Source organism: Anolis sagrei, chromosome 5, assembly GCF_037176765.1.
Source record: "Anolis sagrei isolate rAnoSag1 chromosome 5, rAnoSag1.mat, whole genome shotgun sequence".
Lineage (NCBI taxonomy): Eukaryota > Metazoa > Chordata > Lepidosauria > Squamata > Dactyloidae > Anolis > Anolis sagrei.
This window is the reverse complement of record NC_090025.1, coordinates 65,787,231-65,812,815: the sequence shown is the minus strand read 5'-3', so window position 1 is coordinate 65,812,815 and position 25,585 is coordinate 65,787,231. Positions and strand designations below refer to the sequence as shown.

The 25,585-nt window shown below is 40.8% G+C and overlaps 1 protein-coding gene across 1 annotated transcript in view; it reads right to left on the bottom strand.

The window, feature by feature from the left end:
- Positions 1 to 1,270: 1,270 nt before the first annotated feature.
- WWC2 (WW and C2 domain containing 2) overlaps positions 1,271 to 25,585 on the bottom strand; it is a 199,287-nt gene continuing 174,972 nt past the window's right edge. Inside the window, exons 17-23 of the mRNA XM_060778679.2 lie at positions 23,950 to 24,104; positions 22,239 to 22,428; positions 17,369 to 17,530; positions 12,556 to 12,648; positions 10,453 to 10,695; positions 7,450 to 7,577; positions 1,271 to 5,431 (exon numbers count right to left, since the gene is read on the bottom strand). Of these exons, the coding sequence (XP_060634662.2) occupies positions 5,365 to 5,431; positions 7,450 to 7,577; positions 10,453 to 10,695; positions 12,556 to 12,648; positions 17,369 to 17,530; positions 22,239 to 22,428; positions 23,950 to 24,104 (1,038 nt within the window). The 3' untranslated portion in view covers positions 1,271 to 5,364. The remainder of the gene's footprint in view (positions 5,432 to 7,449; positions 7,578 to 10,452; positions 10,696 to 12,555; positions 12,649 to 17,368; positions 17,531 to 22,238; positions 22,429 to 23,949; positions 24,105 to 25,585) is intronic.

The following is a 25,585-nucleotide window of genomic DNA, read 5'->3' as shown; positions in this document are numbered from 1 at the left end:
TAAGACTTAAATGCAATCTTCCTCACATTCAGAGGAATGAGAAGGGCAAGGATATCATTCATGTTCATCCCTCCAAGACTAGTTCGAAATTTCTCAGTTTAATCATGCACTTAAGAAAAGGATAGGACTACGATATTCCTGAATTTTCGAACAACACGAGGCACTCTTTGATGCTACAATCCAGTTTGAAGTTGTGATGATCGGAAAGCATCTTTCTCACACACTTATATAGGAGCTGTGGTGGTGCAATGAGTTAAACTCTTGTGCTGGCTGAATTGCTGACCTGAAGGTCGGCAGTTCAAATTCCCGAGACGGGGGTGAGCGCCTGTCTGTCAGCCCAGCTTTCCATGCGGAAACATGAAAGAAGCCTCCCACAAGATGGTAACACATCCAGGCGTCCCCCAGGCAACATCTCGGCAGACGGCCAATTCTCACACACCTGAAGCAACTTGCAATTTCTCGAGTCGCTTCTGACACAATTAATAATACAAATAATAATAATACAAAAACACTCATATAGCCATATATCCTTCTAAGTGTATTATGTATCTTCGATGCAGTGTTGTTATTCATAATATTGATTAAATGCCCACCCTGGGCAACGTCTCAGCAGATGGCCAATTCTCTCACACTAGAAGTGACTTGCAGTGTCTCAAGTCGCTTCTGACACAATTAATAATAATAACACTAAAACACACTCATATAGCCATATATCACTCTATGCGTATGTATGTACCTTCGATGCAGTGTTGTTATGCATAATATTGATTAAATGCCCACCCTGGGCAGCGTCTCAGCAGACGGCCAATTCTCTCACACTAGAAGTGACTTGCAGTGTCTCAAGTCGCTTCTGACACAATTAATAACACAAAAACACACTCATATAGCCATATATCACTCAATGCGTATGTATGTACCTTCGATGCAGTGTTGTTATTCATAATATTAATTAAATGCCCACCCTGGGCAACGTCTCGGCAGACGGCCAATTCTCTCACAACAGAAACGACTTGCAGTTTTCTCAAATTGCTTCTGACACAATTAATAATAATAATAATACAAAAACACACTCATATAGCCATATATCCCTCTATGTGTATGTATGTACCTTCGATGCAGCGTTGTTATGCGTAATACTGGTTGAATGCCCACTGATATCACAGCCTAAACCTTGATAAAAGTTAACCTTTTGCATGTACGAAATTTACAGTGAACAAACCACAGTGACTGATAATTTTGTGAAAAACAGAACACTCATAAAACAAGGAAGATTTGTTAAAAAACTGTATTTTTTTCCAAATCACTGAAACAAATGAAAAGTGCAGAGATGAAAGTTAATCTAGGTGATGTACATGTGTACATTAACAGACAGTATTAGGATAGAAAGACATTTGTAATATAACCTGATTAAATATTTAGTTCAGTCCTGAGCATTTTATACTTAAAATGTAAAAATTAGGTAAAAAGCCTTGATTTGATTTTCAGCCTATAAACAGTTTTCTATACTTTGTTCATTTGGCTAAGTAATAATATTGTCTTGTACCTGTAATACTTAGGATCTGATATACGGAACTGTACTAACTTACTGATAGACAAAATAGGAGGATTATTACATTTGTACTTTTTGTTCAATCTTGTGAAGGCTAAAACCAATGATAATAGTTGTTATCTCTATGCATGAAACTTGACTGTCTTTTGCCCATATTTGCGTTTTCCAAGGATGTTTCATCACTGTTGTTTAATAAACACAAATAAACTGGATGAGAAGAGCCAAACCAATTGTACTCCTAAAAATGAATTGATATTACTGTGGTCTCTGTGAGAGAATGTATTAATGCATGGAAGAGTTCTCTTATTTTATAAATAAGCAACCAACGAATCCTTTCTAGTCTCCTCTGAATTTCATTGACTTGTGTGTCTATTTGTAAACACCTTAGCTTCCCACGAAACTAGAGAGCTGCATACATTTTCTCACAGTAGCTTTTTTTAACCCGCAATCATTAAATGCACAGAACTGAACTATATTAAGAAGTACATAAATAAGACTGAAAATAAATAAATCACAAGGTACAACTCTATACATCATTCTACAAACATATTAATATTGTCAAACTGAGAAGTTGAAGCGGTCAACCTTCGTCTCTATATTAAATAATCTTGAAACCTTAGCTTTTAGAGATTGACCTCAGCGAAATAAAAGTATGCATGTGTTTGAATCACTTCTAAAACATGGGTAGAACAATAAGGGGGAATCCATGACATATATCAGGCACAGTTAGTTAACTATCTCAAGATTGGTTATAATGTTTAAAGGACCTGAACAGTAATACAGACTTGTGCATCGTAAGAGAACACTTGGGAGAGATTTAGAAAAACACATTTAAGGCACAATTCTAAAGATGGCAATCAACATATTCTTGTTATAGTCATCTAATCTTTCAAGAAGTCTATTAACATTCTCAGGAAAATAAAATACAATATGCCAACATTTGATACATTGCATAGTAGACAGTGTTCAAGGAGCTCCAATCTTTGTTTTCTTTGTTTACCATATGTATTTGTAAATATGTATTGCATATGAAAGAAGACAGGATAACTTCTTTGTGCTCATCAAAAGGCTCCAAAATTGCTCCACCAACTCCTGAAATTCCAGGATATATATGCAATATGTGGACAGATTGCTGAGTGCTCCTATAAATGTATACCATATTGAATGCAGCCTTAATTTAGTACACTTCTAGATCTCCGAGGTTCTCTTAGAAATCAAGTGCCTACATCTGGGTTGCCAAGTTTCTCTTGAAACATCGCAACGGCAGTTAATCTAATGACAAAGTGATGACTGCTTTGTCCCGTAAGTCTCATTATGATGACATCAGACCTAATCAGCTACTTACTGCCAGATAACACTCAGACCAACCTCTATTACATGCTAAGGGTACAGAACATTTTGTTTCCAATTCAAATTCTGACAAACACATTCATATCGTCTTTTACTTCTCATCAATACAAATTCTGTTTAAAGAAACTTAGGTTCTAACCCAGACATGGGCAAACTTTCTAACTTGGGGGCCACATGATAGCACTCCCTGCTAAGAGGGCTGGCTGCCCTGTGGTGAAAAGAAGGAAGGGAGGAGGAAGGAAAGAGAGAAGGAAAGAAGGAGAAAAGGGAGGAAGGGACGGATGGAAAGAGAGAGAGGGAAGGAGGGAGGAAAGAGGGAAGGAAGGGTGGAATGGAAGGATGGAAGTAGAAAGAGGGAGGTAAGGGGGAAGGAAAGAGAGAAGAACGACAAAAAGGAAGGAAGAGAGGGAGGGAAGGAGGAAGGAAAGAGAGAAGGAAGGAAGGATAAAAGGGAGGAAGGGAAGGATGGAAGGAGAGATAGATAGGGAGGGAGGGAGGAAAGAGGGAAGGAAGGAACATTGGAATGGAAGGATGGAAGGAGAAAGAGGGAGGTAAGGGAGGGAGGTAAGGGGAAGGAAAGAGAGAAGGAAGAAAGGACAAAAATGAAGGAAGGGTGGAATGGAAGGATGGAAGGAGAAAGAGGGAGGTAACGGGGAAGGAAAGAGAGAAGGAAGAAAGGAAGGAAGGAATGGAAGGATGGAAGGAGAAAGAGGGAAATAAGGGAGGGAGGTAAGGGGGAAGGAAAGAGAGAAGGCAGGAAGGAAGGGTGGAATGGAAGGATGGAAGGAGAAAGAAGGAGGTAAGGGGGAAGGAAAGAGAGAAGGAAGAAAAGACAAAAAGGAAGGAAGGAAAGGAAGGATGGAAGGAGAGAAAGGGAAGGAGGAAGGAAGGAAGGGATGGTGGAATTGAAGTATAGAAGAAAAAAGAGGGTGGTAAGGGAGGAATGTAAGGGGGAAGGAAAAAGAAGGAAGAAAGGAAGAAAAAACCAAAAAGAAGGAGGGAAGGGAAAGAGGAAGAAAAAGTGAAGGAAGGATGAAAAGGAGGAAGAGAAGGATGGAAGAAAGGAAGGGAAGGAGGAAGGAAAGAGAAGGATGGATGAAAGGGTGAAAGAGAAGGAAGGAAAGACAAAAAGGAAAGAAGAAAGGAGAAAGAGGGAGAGAGGGAAGGAGGAAGGAAAGAGAGAAGGAAGGAAAGGATGGTGAGAGAGAGAGAAGGGCCTGAGAAAAGAGCCTAAAGGGCTGCATCTGCCCCCTGGGCCTGGGTTTGGCCATATCTGCTCTAACCCCATAGATACTGTGACACAATTAATTTAAGAACAGACCTACATAATTTACTTTATTCTTTATTCTACTTTTAAATCTTTATCCTATTCATACGTCATTTTAAGTGCTCCAAATCTTGGGATTTTCTCGGAAGGAATTTCTATATTAACAATAATAGATATTTGGTTTTTAGGAAATTCATCAGTCTAAGTACTATTCCTCTGAAAACTGCATGAGTCTGTTTGGACTCTACAAAACTGACTCTCCTACAGGCTTCTAGTTGCGGTACTCAATATACAATGCTATATTAATACGCTAGCTCTGCATTTCAGTATTTGACAACTCAGGTTTGAGTACTTTGGGTGTGAACCTGAGTGTAATTTCAGAAAACAGCTGCCTTTGGGTAGTTTCAGTTTACACACATTTCAGGGTTAGACTTGCCCCACATTACTTCTCTTTTAGAGTTTAAATGCAAAGAGACTTGATTAACCTCAATAGAGGCCTAAATCCAATACATTCACAAAGTTATACTCCTTCAGCTAGTATCCCATGCCTCTCGTAACAAGAAAGAAAGAAAATGAAAATGGGTTCCAACTACAAAGTTCCAACATAGGAGACAGAAATTTAAACAGCACCTGTTTGCATGAGGCAGCCTTGCTGTTTTGGAAGAAGACTTGAGTTTATTGCTAGCTAGCTTTAAAAAAAACCCAACACACTTTGTACAAAAATATTGCATGGCCTAACAGCCATTTTCACAGTCTGCTCTTGTGAAAAAAAAAGGGTGAAACAGAACTTCCTGTTGAACATAATATTTCTCGACACAGTGCAGTTCGACAGGATATACACACACAAGGTACTGCCTTTGTTCTTTAGATCCATCTTTACAAAATAGTAGCATATCCGTAATACATACAAACTGTACAAAATTAGCAATGGAATACCAGAAATATACTACTTTGGTTTTCTGGTAATGAAAGATTAAGGTAGGTAGAAGAGAGAAGGGCTTTTCCTGTCTTTAAGGCATGTGTGTGTGCAATGTGCATATGAGCACACTGTATTGTGGAGTTTAGTTTTACAGATAATACCTATGAATCGATGTAAAGTGGAACATTTTTTTAAAACTAGAACTACACTATAAAAATGGTAATCTTTTAAAAAAGAACAGATGAATAAGTAGAAAACATCTTGTGGTAGAAAACAAAATTAGACATCATCCGCTGGCAGAGATGGTATACTGATCTTTGCTCTTGTGAAGTAGGCAATCTTCTCCCTTAAAAAAACATAAAGACACACAAAAAGGAATATAGTTTAAATGGTTAAACCATCAATGAACATGTAATAATAATAATAATAATAATAATAATAATAATAATCTATTTCTATATTTATATACCACCTTTCTCATCCTAGGGGGGTCTCTGGTTGCTTCTGGATTTGTAATACAATGTATTACAAATCCAGAATTGTAATACAATGGTTGCTGATGACACGAAAAAAAAAATCCCGGGGGGGGGGGGGGGGGGACTCAAGATGGTTTACAACATACTAATAGCAAACATTCAATGCATGTAGATAGAATAAAAATCATAATAACCAAACACTAACATATAACTATAAATTAAAATAATTAAAACCATTAAACATGAGACATAAACAATATTTAAGCATTAAAAACAGTTAAAACACCCTAGTATAAATGTTAAAAATCACATAATCCAAAAATCGTACACCATGGTCATTCCAATTGTCAATGCACATCTTTCCTAATTATACTTTGCACTGCATTATTTTACCGGCCAAAGGCTTGGTTGCACAACCAGGTCTTTGTTTTCTTTCTAAAGGCCAGGAGGGAGGGTGCTGATCTATTCTCACTGGAGAGAGAGTTTCAGAGCCGAGGAGCCACCACTGAGAAGGCCCTGTCTCTCGTCCCCACCAACCGTGCTTACGACTGAGGTGGGACAGAGAGAGGGTTGTTGTTGTTGTTGTTATTATTTTTAAAATATTTTAAATTATTTCAACCCGCTCTCCCTGGATTCAAATTGCTGACCTGTCGGTAAGCAGTTCTGCTGGCACAAGGGTTTTACCTATTGCGCCACCGGGGGCTCATAATAATAATAATAATAATAATAATAATAATAATAGTATTACTCGTCTCTCCTTGAAACATGAGACGGGGTGCAACATCATTAAAACTATTCAAATACTATTCAAATACAGATTTTGGGCTACTGTTTTATTATCTGGGTGGGGGCCAATAGGGGGTCTAGACAGAGAAGGATGGTTCATTTTAGGGGTGGGGGGCTGAAGGAGGAAAACAATTTCCTCCAGTTTTCCTGTTATTCCCCCCACCCATGTCGAAGTCGTGGAATCAACACGGGGGGAGGAATTACCAGTGAAAATGGGGGAAATTGTTTTCCTCCTTCTATCCCTCCCCCCAGTAAAATGGACTATCCTCCTCTGTTTAGGCCCCCTTTTGGCCTCCGCCCGGATAATGAAACAGTACTGATTTTGGATTTTTAGGTATGGGATGTTCAACCTGTGTTAGATATAACTTGGAAGTTTAGGGAGGAATACTTATAATTCTTTGCCAGACAGTTCCTCCAAGGCCTCTATCCAAACTGGAAACCCCACACTATTCCATAAGATAGCATTTAAAAGTGGAATCATAGTGCTATAACTGTGTGATATGAAAAAGGTCTTTGTGGGAATATAAAAATAATAATAAATCTTTATTTTTAACCTGCTGAAGGGACTCAGGGTGGCTTCCAAAATCAAAAGGCAAACATTCAATGCCATATACAATTATAACCATTAAACATTTACACATACAATTAAAACAAATTAAAGAGAAGTAAATCGATCAGTCAAGCGTCATAAGTATTACAATTAAATAGCTAAACTCGGTATAAAAATACAAAAATATATCTCTTCTATAAGTTACATGGTGATTGTAAGATGGAATCAATACTATTCCATCTATACTATAATATTCTAGAATACTGAACTAGATAGACCTTTGTCTGATTCAGCATGACGAAACTTGGGTGAGGATTTATTGCAGGCCATAAAAGCCTTTTGCTATCACCCTAAGAACATCACATTCTTGGATGATTATCATTCATTTGCTTTCTCATTTTAATTTTCCTAAAGTACCAAATGGTAAAACTTACCTTGAACTTAAAAAAAAAGATTTTTATTAAATTCCAAGGATGTATATTAAGATGAAAAGGGCAACTTAAATCTTATCACAGATTTTCCAAACTCTCAAGAGATTAAAATTCTCTCTACCTGAATGACTGCACCTGCAGCGGCACTTTCTGGCTCTGCTCTCGCAACCGACACACATCCTTCGACGCTTTCCTCATCAATTTTTCCGCACTTAAACCCCTTTTCTTTTCCTCCTTTGATTGTTCAGCCTGGTGAGGGAACAAAACTACAGCTAACACACAGTAATTGACAGTATGAGAGAAAGCTCAAAGAAATCTGAGAAAGAACACCTTGCAAATTGCCTTCAGCACAAATAAGACAAAAAGACATACTGGCATCATAACTAACGTATCTTGCAGCTGATTTCATCAAGCTGCCGGGTGCATAAAAAGGACTCCATAATTTTTGGCAAAGCATTTAAAGGGATTTTAATCTATGTGCCAGTGTTTGTACACCAGGAGTCTGCAGCTCAGAAGGAAGCTCTATTGGCATGGAAATATTGTCTACTAGAGACTGGCAGATAGACTAAGGCAGTTTCAAGTGAGATGCTGAGCCTCAAGAAATCCCGATTTCTCCACTACTTTTTGCATAACCAGCATTTCATTTATGCAGATTTTTGGGATGAATTAAGAAACAGGTATGCCTTGGGTTTTCTAATCAGGCAATGTTCAGCCAAGTGCTTGAAAACACTTGTGGCAATTAAGGGTGTCTAATACCTCAAATCACCTAAATTATCTTCCATTTATCTACTGCCTGTGATGTTCATTAGTTTTATTAAATGCCTTCCCGTTGCGTTAATAAAGGTACTGCTATCTTAGTGCCTGTCGTAACTGTTTACATTAGTATACTAAAAGCCTTAAAGTGGCTATTGACTTTTACATTTTAATGCACACAGTATTTCTTACAGTGGGCACATTTTTGCTTCATGAAAAACAAATATTACAGTGTTCCCTCGCTCCTTTGCGGTTTGGTTACCGTCGACTCGCTGTTTCGCGGTTTTCCCTGTGTGGCCCTCCTTGCCTTCCCTCCCTTTTCTCTCTCTCTCACTTTGCCTTCCCCTTTCTCTCTAATTTCCCCTCCCTTCCTCCCTCTCTCGGGCACGGGGAGAGCCAATGAAGCTGCTGCCCCTGGGCCAGGCGGGGGCAAAAAAGTCTGGAGCAAAGAGCAGGCCAGGCTGCACTGGGCCACCACTGGAGGAGACCTGGCTGAAGTGCAGCAGCTCCTGCAGAAGCAGCACCACCCGAGCGAGAGGGACAAGAGGAGGGAAAGCGTCGGAGGAAGGAATTGTCTGTCTCGCTCAGGTTGTGCTGTTTCTGCAGAAGCTGCCACACTTCAGCCAGGTCTCCTCTGGTAGCGGAGAAACTTTTTTTTTCTTCCAAATAAGCTCTCTTTGGTTAAAAAAAAAAGAGTAAGTATTCGAGGCCCATTTTATATGTAGAGAACATTTTCTTAAGGTGGCTCTGTCTTTGGGCCAAGTGAGTGCATTGAAATTCCCTTTACTGAAACATCATTATACACATTGGGATAAATCTAGGTAGAGCAGTGTTTCTCAACCAAAGTATTTTATGTTGGTCGTGGGGGTTCTGTTTGGGAAGTTTGGTTCAATTCCATTGTTGGTGGAGTTCAGAATGCTCTTTGATTGTAGGTGAACTATAAATCCCAGCAACCACAACTCCCAAATGTCAAGGTCTATTTTCCCCAAACTCCATCAGTGTTCAAATTTGGGCATAATGAGTATTCGTGCCAAGTTTGGTCCAGATCTATCATAGTTTGAGTTCACAGTGCTCTCTGGATGAAGGTAAACTACAACTCCAAAACTCAAGGTCAATGCCCACCAAGCCCTTCTAGTATTTTCTGTTCGTCATGAGAGTTCTGCGTGCTAAATTTGGTTCAATTCCATTGTTGGTGGAGTTCAGAATGCTCTTTGATTGTAGGTGAACTATAAATCCCAGCAACTACAGCTCCCAAAATCAATCCCCCCCCCCAAAAAAAACCTCAGCAGGATTCAAATTTGGGCGTATCAGGTATTTGTGCCAAATTTGGTCCAATGAATGAAAATACATTCTGCATATCAAATTTACAATTTCTAACAGTAGCAAAATTACAGTTGTGAAGTAGCAATGAAAATAATTTTATGTTTGGGGTTCACCACAACATGAGGAACTATATTAAGGGGTTGCAGCATTAGGAAGGTTAAGAACCACTGAGGTCGAGTCACTGAGATAGAGCATATAGATTCATTATAACTAGAACCCTAGAAAATGGGTGACTCCTTTAAATATTATAAGAAATCAATGCCACAACCAGCTTGCACATTCGTTTTACACAAATGCTGAATCTATGTCTGTAGCACACTCATTTTTTACAGGAGAGGTTCCTTCCTGCAAAGCACAGGGAAACCGTTGGGAAAATAATGTGTCCATTGTTTACTGCCGTACAATGTGCAATTGAGTTTTAAACCCAATTGAACAATTTTCTTTATTTGAAAAGGTTTATGAACCCAAAAAGTAAAGAACCGCAGTCCTTCTAAATGTAGATGAATGACTACTGCCAGATCCTTACGCCACATAGACAGGACTGATGCAATTTGGAGCTCATCAACATTGGAAGAGTCAGAGGTTCCCCAGCTATGCTTCACATTTAGGAGAAAGCTGCTGGTGAGATGAGAGGTTACAAAATAATGAAAGACATGGGAATAGTAATAATAGGAAAGTGATTAACTCTTAGATGCAAGCACACAGGAGACACCTGAACTTTATAGAGAGGCAATTTTAAGACAAGATGAAACAAATTCCTCCCACATTGCCGCAAATGGAATGATCTGAGGATGTTATAAAAGTCAAGTATTAAAAATTAGGTATCAACATCTTGGATCTGTTCATCTGTGGTTACAAAGATGAAAGGAAAGCTTTACAAATCTAAATGACCGACAGATACCATATCTCTGAAGTCCAGATGCTAAATATTTCAACCTAATTTGAACACATGCAACTTCAAGAGTGCGTATTTTAAAATCATGTAGACACTGTAAATTCACATGGGTCCTCCTCTTTCATGTAGAGAAGCGTGGTTTGATGTTTATACCTGTTTTTCAGCTTGTTTCAAGAGCTTTTGGAATCTTTCGTCCTCCAACACGCAGGGAGGAAGCTCGGTCTTCCCTCTGGCTTTCATCTCCTCGAGCCTCTGCTTAAGATCGCGAAGCATCTGTAGCTCATCATCCAGGCGACTCTGTCGTGTCCGAGAAGCCTGGAGATCCAGCTCCAAGTCAAGAGAGGTGCGGACAAGGTGCTCCCGAGTTGCTCGTCGCATGCTGGGCTGGCAAGCAGGCTATGTATGGCATTTATGAATGTTTAGGGGGAAATAAAGTAGAACAGAATATGAATGAAAACACCACGAGGTTCTGTTACCACACTTACCTGAATCATCTCAAGTTAATTTTTTTTTGTGCATACATACAAAATTTTTGTACACACCATGTTTGCAGATATGTAGCATTTACTTAAATGAAGTTGTAACTATGCTAAATGCTACAGGATCACTACTCTTTACTTAGCTTTCTCAAACTGGACTATTTGTGACGCTTGCCAAACATTAATGAATTGGGTTTTTAAGAGCCAAAAATAATTCATTGTCTGTTAGGAACTAATTCAACAACATGCTCTATAAAAAACAACAACACTTTTTATTACAGATTTAGGATGCAAATGTATATTATCCCAATACCATCTCCATCAAAAACCAACAGTGATTAGTATTATACTATGTAACAAAATTTGAAAAATATTCTGTTCCTGGTTTGAATTTTTTTCCTGTTTAATTGTGTGGTAGTTGAAAGTAGTTACTCAAGAAACTTCGGGTTTTGTTGCTGCCATTTTAAACCTTTGTGCAGACCGCAATAACAATTTTTGCTCCTGGGTTATAAATATCATTTCCTAATTGGTTGTATCGTTAAAACATGGAAAAAGTTTATTAAATTGCAAAAATTTAGTTTTTGCAGTGTGTGGGGGAGGGGACAGGACATCCTGCAGCAAGTTTTGCTATAGTTTTTCAATGAATATCTCATAGAGTCTCAACTAAGTCAACATAGTCTGTGGCAGCCACAAAAATGAAGTTTCTGGAGTAGAGCAACTACTTTCAAAGTAAGTACCGCACAATTAAACATGAAATAACACTTTCAAATCAGAAACAGACAAAAATTCAGATTTTGTTACATATTGTAATTCAGTGGTTGATCTTCAAAATTACTAGTTAAATTGCTCCCATTCCCAGTTTTCAAAATTCTGTTATTTTCAATAGTTTTCTATGATCTACAGAGATACTAGCAGGAACACTTCAGCAAGCAAGAGTCCAAAAGTGGCAGGCTAAAACCCAGAACCTCAAGCCATGGCTGATATCAAATGAGAGACTCTCTTCTGAGCACACAGAAGACTGGGTGACTTGGAAGGCACTGAACAGACTGCGTTCTGGCACTACAAGATGCAGAGGCAACCTTAAGAAATGGGGCCACAAAGTGGTGTCCATGACATACGAGTGTGGAGAAGAGCAAACCACAGACCACCTATTACAATGCAGTCTGAGCCCTGCCACATGCACAATGGAGGACCAGAGGCACTACAAGTGGCCAGCTACTGGTCAGAGGACATTTAGTATCATGACAAGTTTTTAAACTTGTGTTTTTAAAAATAAATACATTACAACTGTACCCTTGGTTCGCTTCTGACACGATAAATAAATAAATAAATAAATAAATAGCGTAATGACTACAGTTTCCTGCTGCTTTAATTTTTACAGGTTTCAATCATTTGAAATGATTTCTAAGGAACGTATTACTCACCTTTATAATTTTTCTCAAGAGACTGACATTACTGAATCAATTTACTTTAGCAATCTAATGTTAATATGCCAACATTAGTGCTAACCTCAATGTTCCAAAGCAACATCCTGGCTTTAAAGAACTACAGAACTGGGGCGAATTCATTTTCACATTTTAAAATGCGCACAAGCAATAGGATTAGATTATACTTCTTTTTCTACAACACCCACTGTCACTTGGAAGTCTAGCGTATCAGACAGAACGTTTCAGGGATGAAGCTTTTTTCTGGATTCATCTTTTTTTTCATATTTCTAAATCTGCTGAACAATGGGAAAGAACGGCAAAAAATGAGCAAACGGTCAAACAGCACATACCCTTTTAACTCTCAAGCTCCGCCGCTCTGTGGCATTTCTCACAAAGAGAGACTTTTTGGCCAATGTTGAGCTGTCACTATCACTTCGATTCAACTGTCAAGACAAGGAACAGAGAAGATTTATAATATGAGGTGGCTGGATCAGAAACAGACAAACCTTAACATTAAATTTGCCAAGAGTAACCTACTGCATGTAGTTTTGGCAATGGGCCATATTCTGTCTCGCACGCTATTCATCAAAGCAAAGTTGTTAGAAAGCCACAGATCAATTGTCCATAATTCATTATGAAAATGATTCCACGGTATTTGCACAGACACCACCAAGTGCTTCCTTGCCTTCTAGTTTCAAAGCATGAGCATCTGTCACTTGCTTAAGGTAAGCCTTTGTCTGGCTCTTCAAAGGAAAGCCTGTTTTTTATCAGTGGCTAAAGTAACAATTGTTGACATTGGATAGTGTGATGGAACATCATTACTACTCTACAGAAAAGTTCTTTGAAGGCTGCACAGATTTAATAAGAACTACAGCCATATTTGTATGGAGCGAGCAAAGTGTATTGCTTTGAATGTTTGACTATCTACCTCATCAGATGGGCTGATCTACCTGTTGTACACTGCTTCCTCTCCACTTTCAGCAGGCAGCCCATTAGACAATGCACAGGGATTTCCGGCTGGACTCTGTGCCGAAACAGGAGATTCAGTGTTGTATGCTGCTGCTGCATATTGATTTGCCAGCAATGGATGGAAGCAAGGCAGCAACACTTCCCCCCATGAGATGGGGTGATGGTAAGGTGGGCAATGTGGGTTGTGGAGTGACGGCTTCTCCATGCTCCCCACTGAGAGTCCATGGATTTGCCACAATGTGTGGTGAATCCATGGGCCTTTGTGATAAGGTCCTATGATTAGACTACAACCAATGTTCAACTTCACACTTAGCCATAAGAACCCACCGGGCGACCTTGGAAAGTCATACTCTCAGCCTCAGAAAAAAGCAATGGTAACCCCCTCTTTGGCCACATCATGAGAAGACAGGAAAGCATGGAGAAGACAATGATGCTGTGGAAAATGGAAGGAAAAAGGAAGAGGGGCTGGCCAAGGGCAAGATGGATGAATGGCATCCTTGAAGTGATGGGCTTGACTCTGAAGGAGCTGGGAGTGGTGACGGCCAACAGGGAGCTCTGGCATGGGCTCCTCCATGAGGTTACGATGAGTCGGAAGCGACTGAACGAATAAACAACAACAGCCCCCCTTGAAAAAAATCTTTATAAGGAAACTCTCTGACAGGTTCACCATAGGCTTGTCACAAGAAAGAAATGTCTTGAAGGCATGTAAAAACAACAAGAAATGCTACAGAGCAACATCATCAATTTAAAATCAAGGGAAATAGTAAAGGCATAGACATACAACATATGTAGACAGACACAGAAGCAATTTAACATTCCAGCTTTTTCTGGCTTCATGAGGGTATGCTTGATTCTGGCCATGGGGAGCTGCTGCTTCACCGTCCATTTTTGACAGAGTCGTTGATGGAGTACTTCCTCATTCTTATGCACACTGCTGGAAGGCTTTATGGTGTTGTAAAGTAGTTAATTGGTCAGCAAATTTATTTATTTACAGCATTTATATACCGCTTTTCTCACCCCGAGGGGGACTCAAATTAGCCTCCCCGCATAAAGCGGTACTTGAATTTCCTACTTGATAAATGCAACTGTTTTTCGGGATGCATAGGTCACCAGCAAGCTAGAGTATTAATGGCCGGGAGCTCACTCCAACCCAGGCTGGCTTTGAACTCATGACCTCTCAGTCAGTAGAGATTTAATGCAGCTGGCTACTAACAAGCTGGGCCACAGCCCAGTCCAAAGGTAAAGGTTTTCTTTTGACATTAAGTCTAGTTGTTTCCAACTCTAGGGGTTGGTGCTCATCTCCATTTCGAAGTCGAAGAGTCGGCGTTATCCGTAGACACTTCCAAGGTCATGTGGCCGGCTTGACTGCATGGAGCACTATTACCTTCCCGCAGAAGCGGTACCTATTGATCTACTCACATTTGCATGTTTTCAAACTGCTAGGTTGGCAGAGGTTGGTGCTAACAATGGGAGCTCACCCCATCCATGGATTCTAACCACCGACCTTTCGATCAGCATATTTGTAAATTGGGGAGTGCCTGAACTAAGAAAGGTTGGTAGAAGCTGGGACTAACAGCGGGAGCTCACTCCGCTCCCCGGATTCAAACCGCTGACCTTTTGGTCAGCAAATTCAGCAGTTTAACATGCTGCACCACCTTAAAAATTAAACACTTTCTCTTCATCCCTTTGGTACTTTCACTTAGGAAATGCAGCACTATGTTCATAGCCATTACCATACAATTCTATTTTCAAGTGAGACAATACAATAAATCAGGGATGGGCAACTCTAATGGGCTATTTACGCCTTCCTCCAAACTTGGCCAGCTATTACTAACATATCCAAATGGCTGCAAAACAGGTTTAGAATGGTCTCCAAAAAGAATGGGCAAGACATGACATTTTGAAAGAGTGCTTTGCATTCATTGAACAAAAATGTCATATTAAGAACTTTAATTTGGAAAAAAAGATAAACCACCTCAATTTTCTGGATGGCATATTAAACAACATTATTTACAAGAATTATACCACAGAACTTTCAATAATTAACGAGCTCCGAGCCTAAAGATATGCCGATGTACCTAGCATTTGAAAAATAGCTGTGTGATCTCGGCTTCTCTTTCCCCAAAGAGACATTAGATTTCCTACCACAGGAAGTGAGCTGTTAAGTGATCATCAATGGTAATGGGCATATGTTAGTGCTTAAATGTCACTTGTGCATCTGAGGAAGTACAAATGGAAACAGACGCTGGCTTCCCACTGCACTATTGCACAAAAAAAATAAGTAAGATGGAGAATGAACAATGCAATGAATACGAAAACGATTTGAAACCATCTAGAGGCAGACAGTGCAATTAGGAGCAGCCAAAATAGATTGATTAAGTACTGAAGTGTACCTGCCATTGCCCAGGTCTTTATCTAACGCTTGAAATGGGTCCATGGAGAGATACTCTTGTTGTTCCACTGCCCAAACTTTTAAACTTCAGGAATCTTTCCAGCACCACCCCCAGGAATCCTCTCTGGTTTCCCTGCCCCTTTTAAAGCTCAGAAGCCTTGATTTTCCACTTTTCTTCCTGCCTTAAAAGCCTTAGCACAGCACTGGCCACTGCAACCCGGATGACAAGCAAGAAAACTGCATTGGATAGACCATATCAGCTCGAGTTTCTGATACAGAACACATGCCATCCAGTAGACGCCATCTGTTCGCCCACAGAAAACCATATTTAATAAGCCTTGGCATTATAAGTGGGTTTCGTGAGACCAGTCGCTCTTGTTGCAATGGTGTAGTGATGGTGAGGCTGCGGACCATATTTTAGTTCTTGCAGACTACTGGTGGTGCATGCGCCACAGGTTGGGAACGACTGATCTACACTGACCCACTGTCCTAGGGCTGATCTCGTGTTGCGTACGCTGATTGGCAATCGGGTGATACTGTAGATCCTGGGAAGACCTAAGTCTAGACAAGAGGTGGAAGAGTTGGAGGGATGGGCGTTGGCGCTCAGCTGTGGAGGCTAAACCAGCTGAGAGTGATGAGGATGGGGTGGAGGGCAGCTCATCATCGGATGATGAATTGTAAGATAAAAGTAGGCACTGAAAGGGTAGAACTTTGCAGTAGGCAAAGTGTTGGTTTTGTGCCTTGGGTCTTGTCGCTGCTGCTTTCCTATTGGGCTTGGACCTGGATTTGCAGGTTGCTGTTTTGCTTTGTGTTACTGACCAGCTTGGATTCTCGTAAGTGCGGATTTCTCCCCTCCTTGACTTCGGACTGCTTGTGACGACGACGCTGCCTTGTGGACTTTGGAACCTTGCAACTTTGGACTTGGATTTCTTCGACTTGGGACTTCATTTGGACAATGGCTCTTCTTCATGGCTCATTGGTTGATTGTTTTCCATTTACTGTGTGATTTTGGGGAGTTTTGAAAGTACTCCTGTTTAATCTGGATTTTTTGCCAGGATAATCCGGATTATTGCCTTAGTTTGTTTTACAAGCTGGAAATTGCTGCAATGTTTGAGTTTTGACCAGAGGCACTGAAGTAAGTGTCTCTGAGTCTTGTTTATTTTGCTTTAATAAACTATTCTTTTGGACATACTCCTGAGTCTGGTTCTTTAAGGCGTCTGGGTCCTGACAGTTTCCTCCTCCATGTTGTTTTTTGGCTGAAATATGGGCCCTACCGGTTGGCCTGCACAATGGCGGGACAACTGAGGAAGTGGGGAGGAATCACTACAAGCAATGGCTGACCAACAGGACCCATACAGTGGCCGGAGTCTGCCACAACATGGAGAATGGAAGTGGCAGGAAGTGCCACCCCATGTCTCCAGGCCGCCTGAGCTGATCTATGGTGTTTGGTTGCCACAGAGCTGCTATACATCCCTTCCACAGTAAGTGGTCAATGCAGATGTGCCCTATGTTATGTGATCCCATGTATATGGGCACAGGATTGCAGGAGAGGCACAGAATGTCAAAGTTTATTTCAGTTCGATATGAAAATGCAAGTTTCAATATCTAAACAATATACTGTGAAAGAATTGCGAGCTTCCACATGTATTCCACAAGTGTGAATTTCTTACAGCTTAGCAGCTGACAGATGGACATTGCCAGCCTACTCTGGATATGGCTCAGTGCCAGCAATATGCCATTGCCAAAGAAATTAAATGAATCCTTCCGTAATAGGACCCCACGGAGAACCCTCTTTATCTTACCCTGCAGATGTACTGGTTCCGCTCTCCTGGAGAGAAGGTTTGTGAGCGCACGATCATGCTGTTCCTGACAAAGGGATGCTGTTGAGACTTTAGGCTGGTTCTGTCCTTGGGCCGCACAGCCACGTTCTCGGTCCTCTCATCTGTGTTTGTCTCCTTATCAACCTGTTGAGCACATAATGAATTGTTCTCATTTAAAACAAAAACCAATTAACGGCGCTTGTTCTTTGTACCATCTTGACACAAATTAGTGAAGATCAAACCAAAGACAAGGGATCCAAATGCATTTGTCTTGTCATATAGTAAAAACAGAGAGGAGTGCTCTGCTCCTCAAGAGGATGCGATTCTTAAATGGTAACACCTGCACAACTTACGAGACAAAGCACCTCACGCTTACCAATCTGAAGGATGTGTAGATCTTCATGAATAACAATTTACAATCCCCATTTTATACTGAAAAATGGATTTTCAAATAAATAAAAATTCAATTTTAAATAAATAATGATTTTTAATAAACTCAATGGCAACAAGCCATCCTACTTATGGTTATGCAGAGGTGTAAAACTAATATGGCATTTGACAAAATACACATCTGCTATTGGTCTTCTCAGCTCCAATATCCTACACTGACTGACAGCAGTTCTCCTGGATTTCAGACCTGGAAATACTGGAGACTGAAGACTTGTAAAATGCAAATCATATGCTCTGCCATTCTGTAACACATACACATATACCAAAACATACTTAGAAGAACTGGCAAAACTAATCAAATTGTTGAATCAAACTTCTAAACCTCTTTACGGTATCCTACTGTTCTGTCAAAGAGTCTTCTCTTTTCCTCTTTTATGTTCACACACACAGCCTATAAATAAAAATGGCCTGTCGAACACTATAAAATGAACTGCCTTGCGAATTATTACAAAAGAATCACTATATCAATTGAGACTGTCTTAATCTATTTTGTTTATTTTTTTCCCTACAGAAACGGTGATGTCAAATGAAATAATACTCTGGTATCTAATAGGCATTCATTTCAATTATATGGAAAGTAAAATAATAATAGGGAAAGAGATGGAGGAAGAGAACAGGTGGGAAGAAGGACACGGACGAGCAGGTTCATCCAGGAGAACAACACAGGTCGGCAGTCTGGGGGTGATCTTGGATTCATCGTTGACTCTGGAACCCCAAGTGTCAGTGGCGGCCAGGAGAATCTTTGCACAGTTAAAACTTGTGTGCCAGCTGCGCTTGTACCTTGAGACATCTGACTTGGCCATGATAGACCACACCTTAGACACATCCCATTTGGACTACTGCAAAGCTCTCTATGTGGGGCTGCCTTTGAAGATAGTTCAGAAGCTGCAATTGGTGCCAAGATAGGCGGCCAGATTGCTAACTGGAGCTCTGTATCGTGAGAGGACGATTCCCATGCTGTGGCAGCTCCACTGGTTGCCAGTCAGCTTCAGGGCTAAATACAAAGTGGTGGCCGTCACCTATAAAGCCCTAAAAGGTTTGGGTCCAGGCTATTTGTCTAATTGTATCTCCCTATACAGACCATCCTGTGCACTGTGGTCAACAGAGAAGGCCCTGATCTCAGTTCCACCCCCGTTACAAGCTCGGTTGGTGGGAACGAGAGAGGGGGCCTTCTCTGTGATCACTTCCCATCTCTGGGACTCCCTTTCTAAAGAAATAAAAATGGCCCCTACCCTCCTCTCTTCCAAAAAACTCTTGAAAACACACTTATGCACTTTAGAGTATGGAGAGGAGGAGGATTGGGGACATTTTAATTCCACCGGAACACTGGCTAACTTATTTGTATTCCGTTGCTGCTTTGGTACATGAGAAAGAACAACCATGATAGCCATTTTTATGTATTTTAATCTCCTTCCTCGGGATTTATGTCTTAATGGTTAATTTATGTTACTAGTGTAATTATGTTTATTCGATTATTCATACTTGGTTTTTCATTTTGATGTTATTTTTTCTTTTGTCGTAAGTTTATGGTCATTATTTTTGTATTCATAGAATCATAGAATCAAAGAGTTGGAAGAGACCTCATGGGCTATCCAGTCCAACCCCCTGCCAAGAAGCAGGAATATTGCATTTAATATTGCATCTGACACCCCTGACAGATGGCCATCCAGCCTCTGTTTAAAAGCTTCCAAAGAAGGAGCCTCCACCACACTCCGGGGCAGAGAGTTCCACTGCTGAATGACTCTCACAGTCAGGAAGTTCTTCCTCATGTTCAGATGGAATCTCCTCTCTTGTAGTTTGAAGCCATTGTTCCGTGTCCTAGTCTCCAGGGAAGCAGAAAACAAGCTTGCTCCCTCCTCCCTGTGGCTTCCTCTCACATATTTATACATGGCTATCATATCTCCTCTCAGCCTTCTCTTCTTCAGGCTAAACATGCCCAGCTCCTTAAGCCGCTCCTCATAGGGCTTGTTCTCCAAACCCTTGATCATTTTAGTCGCCCTCCTCTGGACACATTCCAGCTTGTCAATATCTCTCTTGAATTGTGGTGCCCAGAATTGGACACAATATTCCAGGTGTGGTCTAACCAAAGCAGAATAGAGGGGTAGCATTACTTCCCTAGATCTAGACACTAGATATTGCGATATTTTGTTTTATTTTGAAATGTTTATATTTGCTAAAGACATTGAATGTTTGCCTTTCTCGTGTGTAAACCGCCCTGAGACCCCTTGGGGAGAGAAGGCGGTCTATAAATAAATAAATAAATAAATAAATATTATTACTATTATTATTATTAACAACAGGTCATACCCAGGGCAAGAAGGCATAAACACAAGACAATTGAGGCTTTAATTTTGCCCACATTTTGAAGCAAATTGACCTACTGAAAATTTACACTTAAACACGTAATTCCCCATGGTTTCAAAAAAAAAAAAACTCTACAGGAATGTCTCAGAATATATTTAAGGATGAACATGAGCAAAACCTATAGTCTGGGAATAAATTGATCCATCCATTCTAACACATACACATACAAACATTTCCTGCACTGCTTTGAAAAACACAGTCCTTGTTATTAAAACTTCATAAACAATGGCTAAACCAAAACATTAAGCCATACATGGATGCAAGTACAGCTTCAACATTAAATAACCTACTAAATATTTAATACATTCATTATTATACATGAATAATATAACAAATAAACATTAAATGTTAACTAGCAAGTAGACTACGTCTCTTATGGATTTAAGGGTGTATTTTTGCTTATCTCCCTTACAATATATCAAAGCAAAATGTATCATTTTACTATACGGTAAAGGATGTGTTAGAAAGCATGTGAGGGGGCTAAATGCTAAAATGATATTATATAGTGAAAATACTAGTCAGGGTATTGGGTTTCAACATATGCTGAATGGAGTCACACTCCCCCTGAAAGTGCAGGTTTGCAATCTGGGGGTCTTCCTGGACTCAGAGCTGACCCTGGAGGCCCAGGTGTCGGCGGTGGGTGGGAGGGCCTTCACAGAGTTAAAGCTTGTGTGCCAGCTGTGCCCATACCTTGAAAAGCCCAATCTGGCCATGGCAGTACATGCCTTAGTCACGTCCAGGCTAGATTACTGTAATGCGTTCTACATGGGGCTGCCCCAGAAGAGCATTCGGAAACTTCAACTGGTACAAAGGACAGCAGCTAGATGGCTCATGGGAGCAAAACATAGGGAAAGAACTACCCTGCTCCTGAAGCAGCTACACTGGCTTCCAGATGTTTCTGGGTGTAATTCAAGGTGCTGGCTTTAGCCTATAAAGCCCATAACAGTTTGGGTCCAGCCTACTTGAGGGACCACATCTCCTCTTATCAACCCACATGAGCCCTGAGATTATCAGGAGAGGTCCTTCTCTTGTTCCCCCTACCACCGTCACAAGTATGGTTGGTGGAAATGAGAGAGAGGGCCTTCTCAGTGGTGGTCCCACAGCTCTGGAACTCCCTCCCCAAAGAGGCATGTTTGGCCACCTTGTTAGTGCCCTTTCGCTCCCAGTTTTAAACCTTTCCATGGAAGCAGGCCTTCCCCAAAGCCCCATAAGAAGCTATGACTAAGTATCCAGTGATTACTGCCAATATTTGTCACTAAAGGCCACCTCGGTCTGGCAAGGTTCACAAGGCCAAAGATTCAGAGCTTTGAGATTTTTTAGTGTAATGTTTTAAGGACAGTCTCAGTGGCCTGAGGCCCAGGGATTTTAATGATAATGATTAATGCAGTTATTTATTATGCTTATTTCATATGGCTTATGCAAGGTGTTTGTTTATTGTTTGTTTATTGTTTATTATGTAAGGGTTTGTTTATTGTTTACTTGGTTGGGTTGGGAGGGGTGATGTTGTGTTCCTGTAGTATGCAATTTCTGGTTTTTTTAACTATTTGTTTGCCGCTTTGAGTCCCACTTGTGGGAGAAAAGCGGGATCAAAATAAATAAATAATATTAATACTATTATTTATTTATTATTTATTTACTTTGCTTATATAACGTTGTTCTCAGTGCGGGGGCGACTCACAGCGGTGTACAACATAGAAAGAACAAGGTTCAAAATTCAAGACACAATCTAAAATAATCAGTCCAGCATTAACCAAAAACATCATCATCAAAAAACATAATCAATACTACAAAAGCCATTCCACGTTGTCTCATCGTCTAAACCACAATCCAGTATCATTTTCCGTTGTTCCATTCCTGTCGTCATTACCAATTATTGCACTTCTTGTTCGAACGCCTTCTTGAACAGCCAAGTCTTTACTACAAAAATGAGTTTCTCATGATGTTAAGTTCTTAACCTTAACACACTACTGATGGTCCAGAAATAGTCAAAAGATGCCAGACTCATCTTTAGGATATTTTCATCATCTGAAACACTCACCAGTGTGGGCAATACTGCAACTTCTTCATTGGGATCCACATATGTACAATTGCTGTCCTCCTCGTCCTTGATTTCTTCTGTCTCCACCAATTCAGAAGAGGAATCAGCATCTCCACTTTCCTCTGAATTTTTAACAGCGCCCTCCTCCTCTGTCACAATGGCACTGGATGCCTCTGCCTGTATTCCTAGCCTGTGACAACAAAAAAACCCAAATTGAAAAAGGCCGAAGGTAAGAAAAAACTGGCAAGTTTTGGATATAAACTCTCTATGAAAGATACACTATTGTCAATACGTTATCTTGGCCAGAAGCAGATTTGAATTTCAGCAAAATGCTTTCATGATCATGCTCTGGCACCACGAGATGCAGAGCTAACCTTAAGAAATGGGGCTATGAAGTGGAGTCCAAGACATGCAAATGTGGAGAAGAGCAAACCACAGACCACCTGCTACAATGCGGTCTGAGCCTTGCCACAAACACAATGGAGGACCTTCTTATAGCAACACCAGAGGCACTTGAAGTGGCCAGCTTCTGGTCTAAGGAAATTTAGCATAATGTCAAGTTTTTAACTTTGTTTGTGGTTTTTCTATGCATTATAACTGTATTCTCAATTCACTTCTGATATTATAAATAAATAAAAATGATCCAATATGTTATATCCATTATATTTGTCATTTGCTTCAAATTCAGTTATAAATCCACCTCCCTAAAACAATATTTCATAAGCTACTTGATGTGGCAGACTGATATCCTGCCCTCCCCAAAATGGGCCAGTTTCAGGTACTATATTGATGCTATTTCTTATTAGACTAATTGCACAGGAATTCATTGCAGACTGGCAACCAATGGCTTATAGACTGGCATTGGTTGAGGACCATGACTTTGAGTAATACTCTTTTAAAGGATATCACATAGCATATTTAACACCCAAAATTATTCAAATGGAGTGATATAAGCTTCTTGTGTTTTCCCTTCTGGATTATTAACCTACACTAACAAGTACAGGTTAATTTATATTGTGTTCTCAATATGATTAGGTAAAGTTTCTCATTCTCCCAGAAGATGGTGAATTTCCAGGGGAAAAAACACTGCATCACTAATGTCTTTTTATATTGGATCTCAAACAAAACAATGAACTTATAATGGATTACAAATATAACAAAATATTAGTTACACAGGCATATTTATTGTGGGTGATACAAGGCTGCATGCGAAAAGTTCATGCTTTGAGGGCATGTCTGCAAAAGGGAAGCCTTCTAAATATGCACCGTCTTTTACCCTCATCAGGAACCTTTTCCGCTCATGGTGAGCGCCTATGAACATTTGGCAGGCTTCTCCCAGTGCTGACATGCCCCCAGACCAGCAAGAGACTAATGGTTGTCTGTGTGTGCAGAAGTGAATATATGAATAACATATGAGATCATTCATTATTCTTCCACCAAAGAAACAAATGGTTATTTTAATTTTCTTTCAAACAACAGCAGCAACAACCTTTCCTTCCAGCAGTGGGGATGCAGCTGGAGGGAAAACAGCATGTAAAGCACATGCACTTATTCTCCAACATGTCCAAATGAATAAAAAAAGGTTTTGGTTTGGATAAGCAGCAGATGGTAAGAAATAGTTTCTTGCCATGGCCTGCTTTGTTTCATGCCTTTTGGGTTAAATGGTGTTTTTGAAAAACAATTTGAATAACAAAAACAGATTTCAGCTAACCAGTCTTCCTCAACATTCTGTAGGTCTTCTGCATCCTTTTCTTCCTCCTCCTCTTCTTCCTCTTCCTCCTCCTCCTCCTCTTCCTCCTTTGCCAATTCTTGTTCTACAGCTTGCAGCTCAGCTGATGTCCTTTCTAGTAGTGCTGACACAGCATCCTAGCAGAGACATTGGAGCATTGGAGAGATAAATCTATCACTATTATATACTATATATAATAATATATAACCTGTCCCATCAACAGTTGTGGATACTGACAAAGCCTAACTAAAAATGAAGGTCATTGTCCATTTCATTACTGGTATATTAAGTCCTTTTTTTTCAAATTAAATGTACTGTGTTTGAAAATTTCTTTAGGGGCACATTCCTATTAACAGGGTAACATCATCAGACACTCAGGGATTATTCAAACACACAGATAACATAGTATTTCCATATTACCCTTCAAGATTTCATGTATTTATGTGAAAATCAACCCCCTTTCTCAATAAGTGTCCCTCGTTGATCACCCATTTCGATTGGTTTGGACATGCACACATCAGTGTAAGATCATAAATATCTACATTCATACGTTCTAACATAGGCATGGGCAAACTAAGGCCCGCAGGCCAGTCACAGCCCTCTGGGTCCTTATGTTCATCCCTCAAAATTTTCCCCGTCCTCCAGGCATAAGGATGTGGCAGCTCGGTGTGTCCTTATGCCAAAAGGACAAGGGATGAAGGCATGCAGTGGCTGGGAGCCCTCTAGAATGATCTCAGTCACCGCTTGCTTTTCTTGGGCCCTCCTCCTGGCATAAGGACAGGGCGAGGGGTCCTGTCCCAATGCCCGGAGAAGCCTGGCCTGGGGAAAGAAGCAAGCAGCAGGCACAGTGATTCCAAAGCCGCCTCTCCTGCCACTTGTTTCTCCCGTCTCCCGGTGTCAGGACAAGGAGAGGCCTTGTCCTGATGCCAGGAGAAGCCTGGCCCGGGAAAAGAGGCAAGCGGCAGGTGAAACAACTCCAAAGCCACCTCACCTGCTGCTCACCTCTCCCTTCTCCTGGTGTTGGGACATGGTGAGGCCCCATGCTGATGTCAGAAGCTCAGCCCGGGCAAAGAGGCAAGTGGTGGGTGAAGCAGCTCCAAAGTTGCTTCACTTGACACTTGCTTCTCCCTTCCCCCGGCATCAGGATGGTGAGGCCTTGTCCTGATGCTGGGAGAAGCTCAACCTGGGCAAAGAGGCTGGCAGAAGGGAGAAGCAGGCAGGGACCTCGGGACCTCAAAAGCCTCACTTTCTTCCCAGCATAAGGATGTGTCAAGCAGCCCCATCGTTGTGCTGAGACGAAAGCATGAGGGTGATCCACCCCTTCCACCCCTGCCCTCCCTGGGCTTGCTCCGCCCCAACCCCACATCTTCTAGGCCCATCCCAACACCACCTTCTCCATGACCTGCCTTGCCCCCAGCCTCAACTCCTCTTGTGCCGGCCCTCCCTCCTGGGTCGGCCTGGCCCTCCTGTCCCAGCTCTCCTGGCTGTGCCCGTAATGCAGAGCAAAAAGTTTGCCCATGCCTGTTCTAACAGATGAATGCCTTTGCAGTTTACATGTGACAATTATAATTTGGTATATGCATGGTTTCAAGTGCATATACCTTTATGAACATCAGTC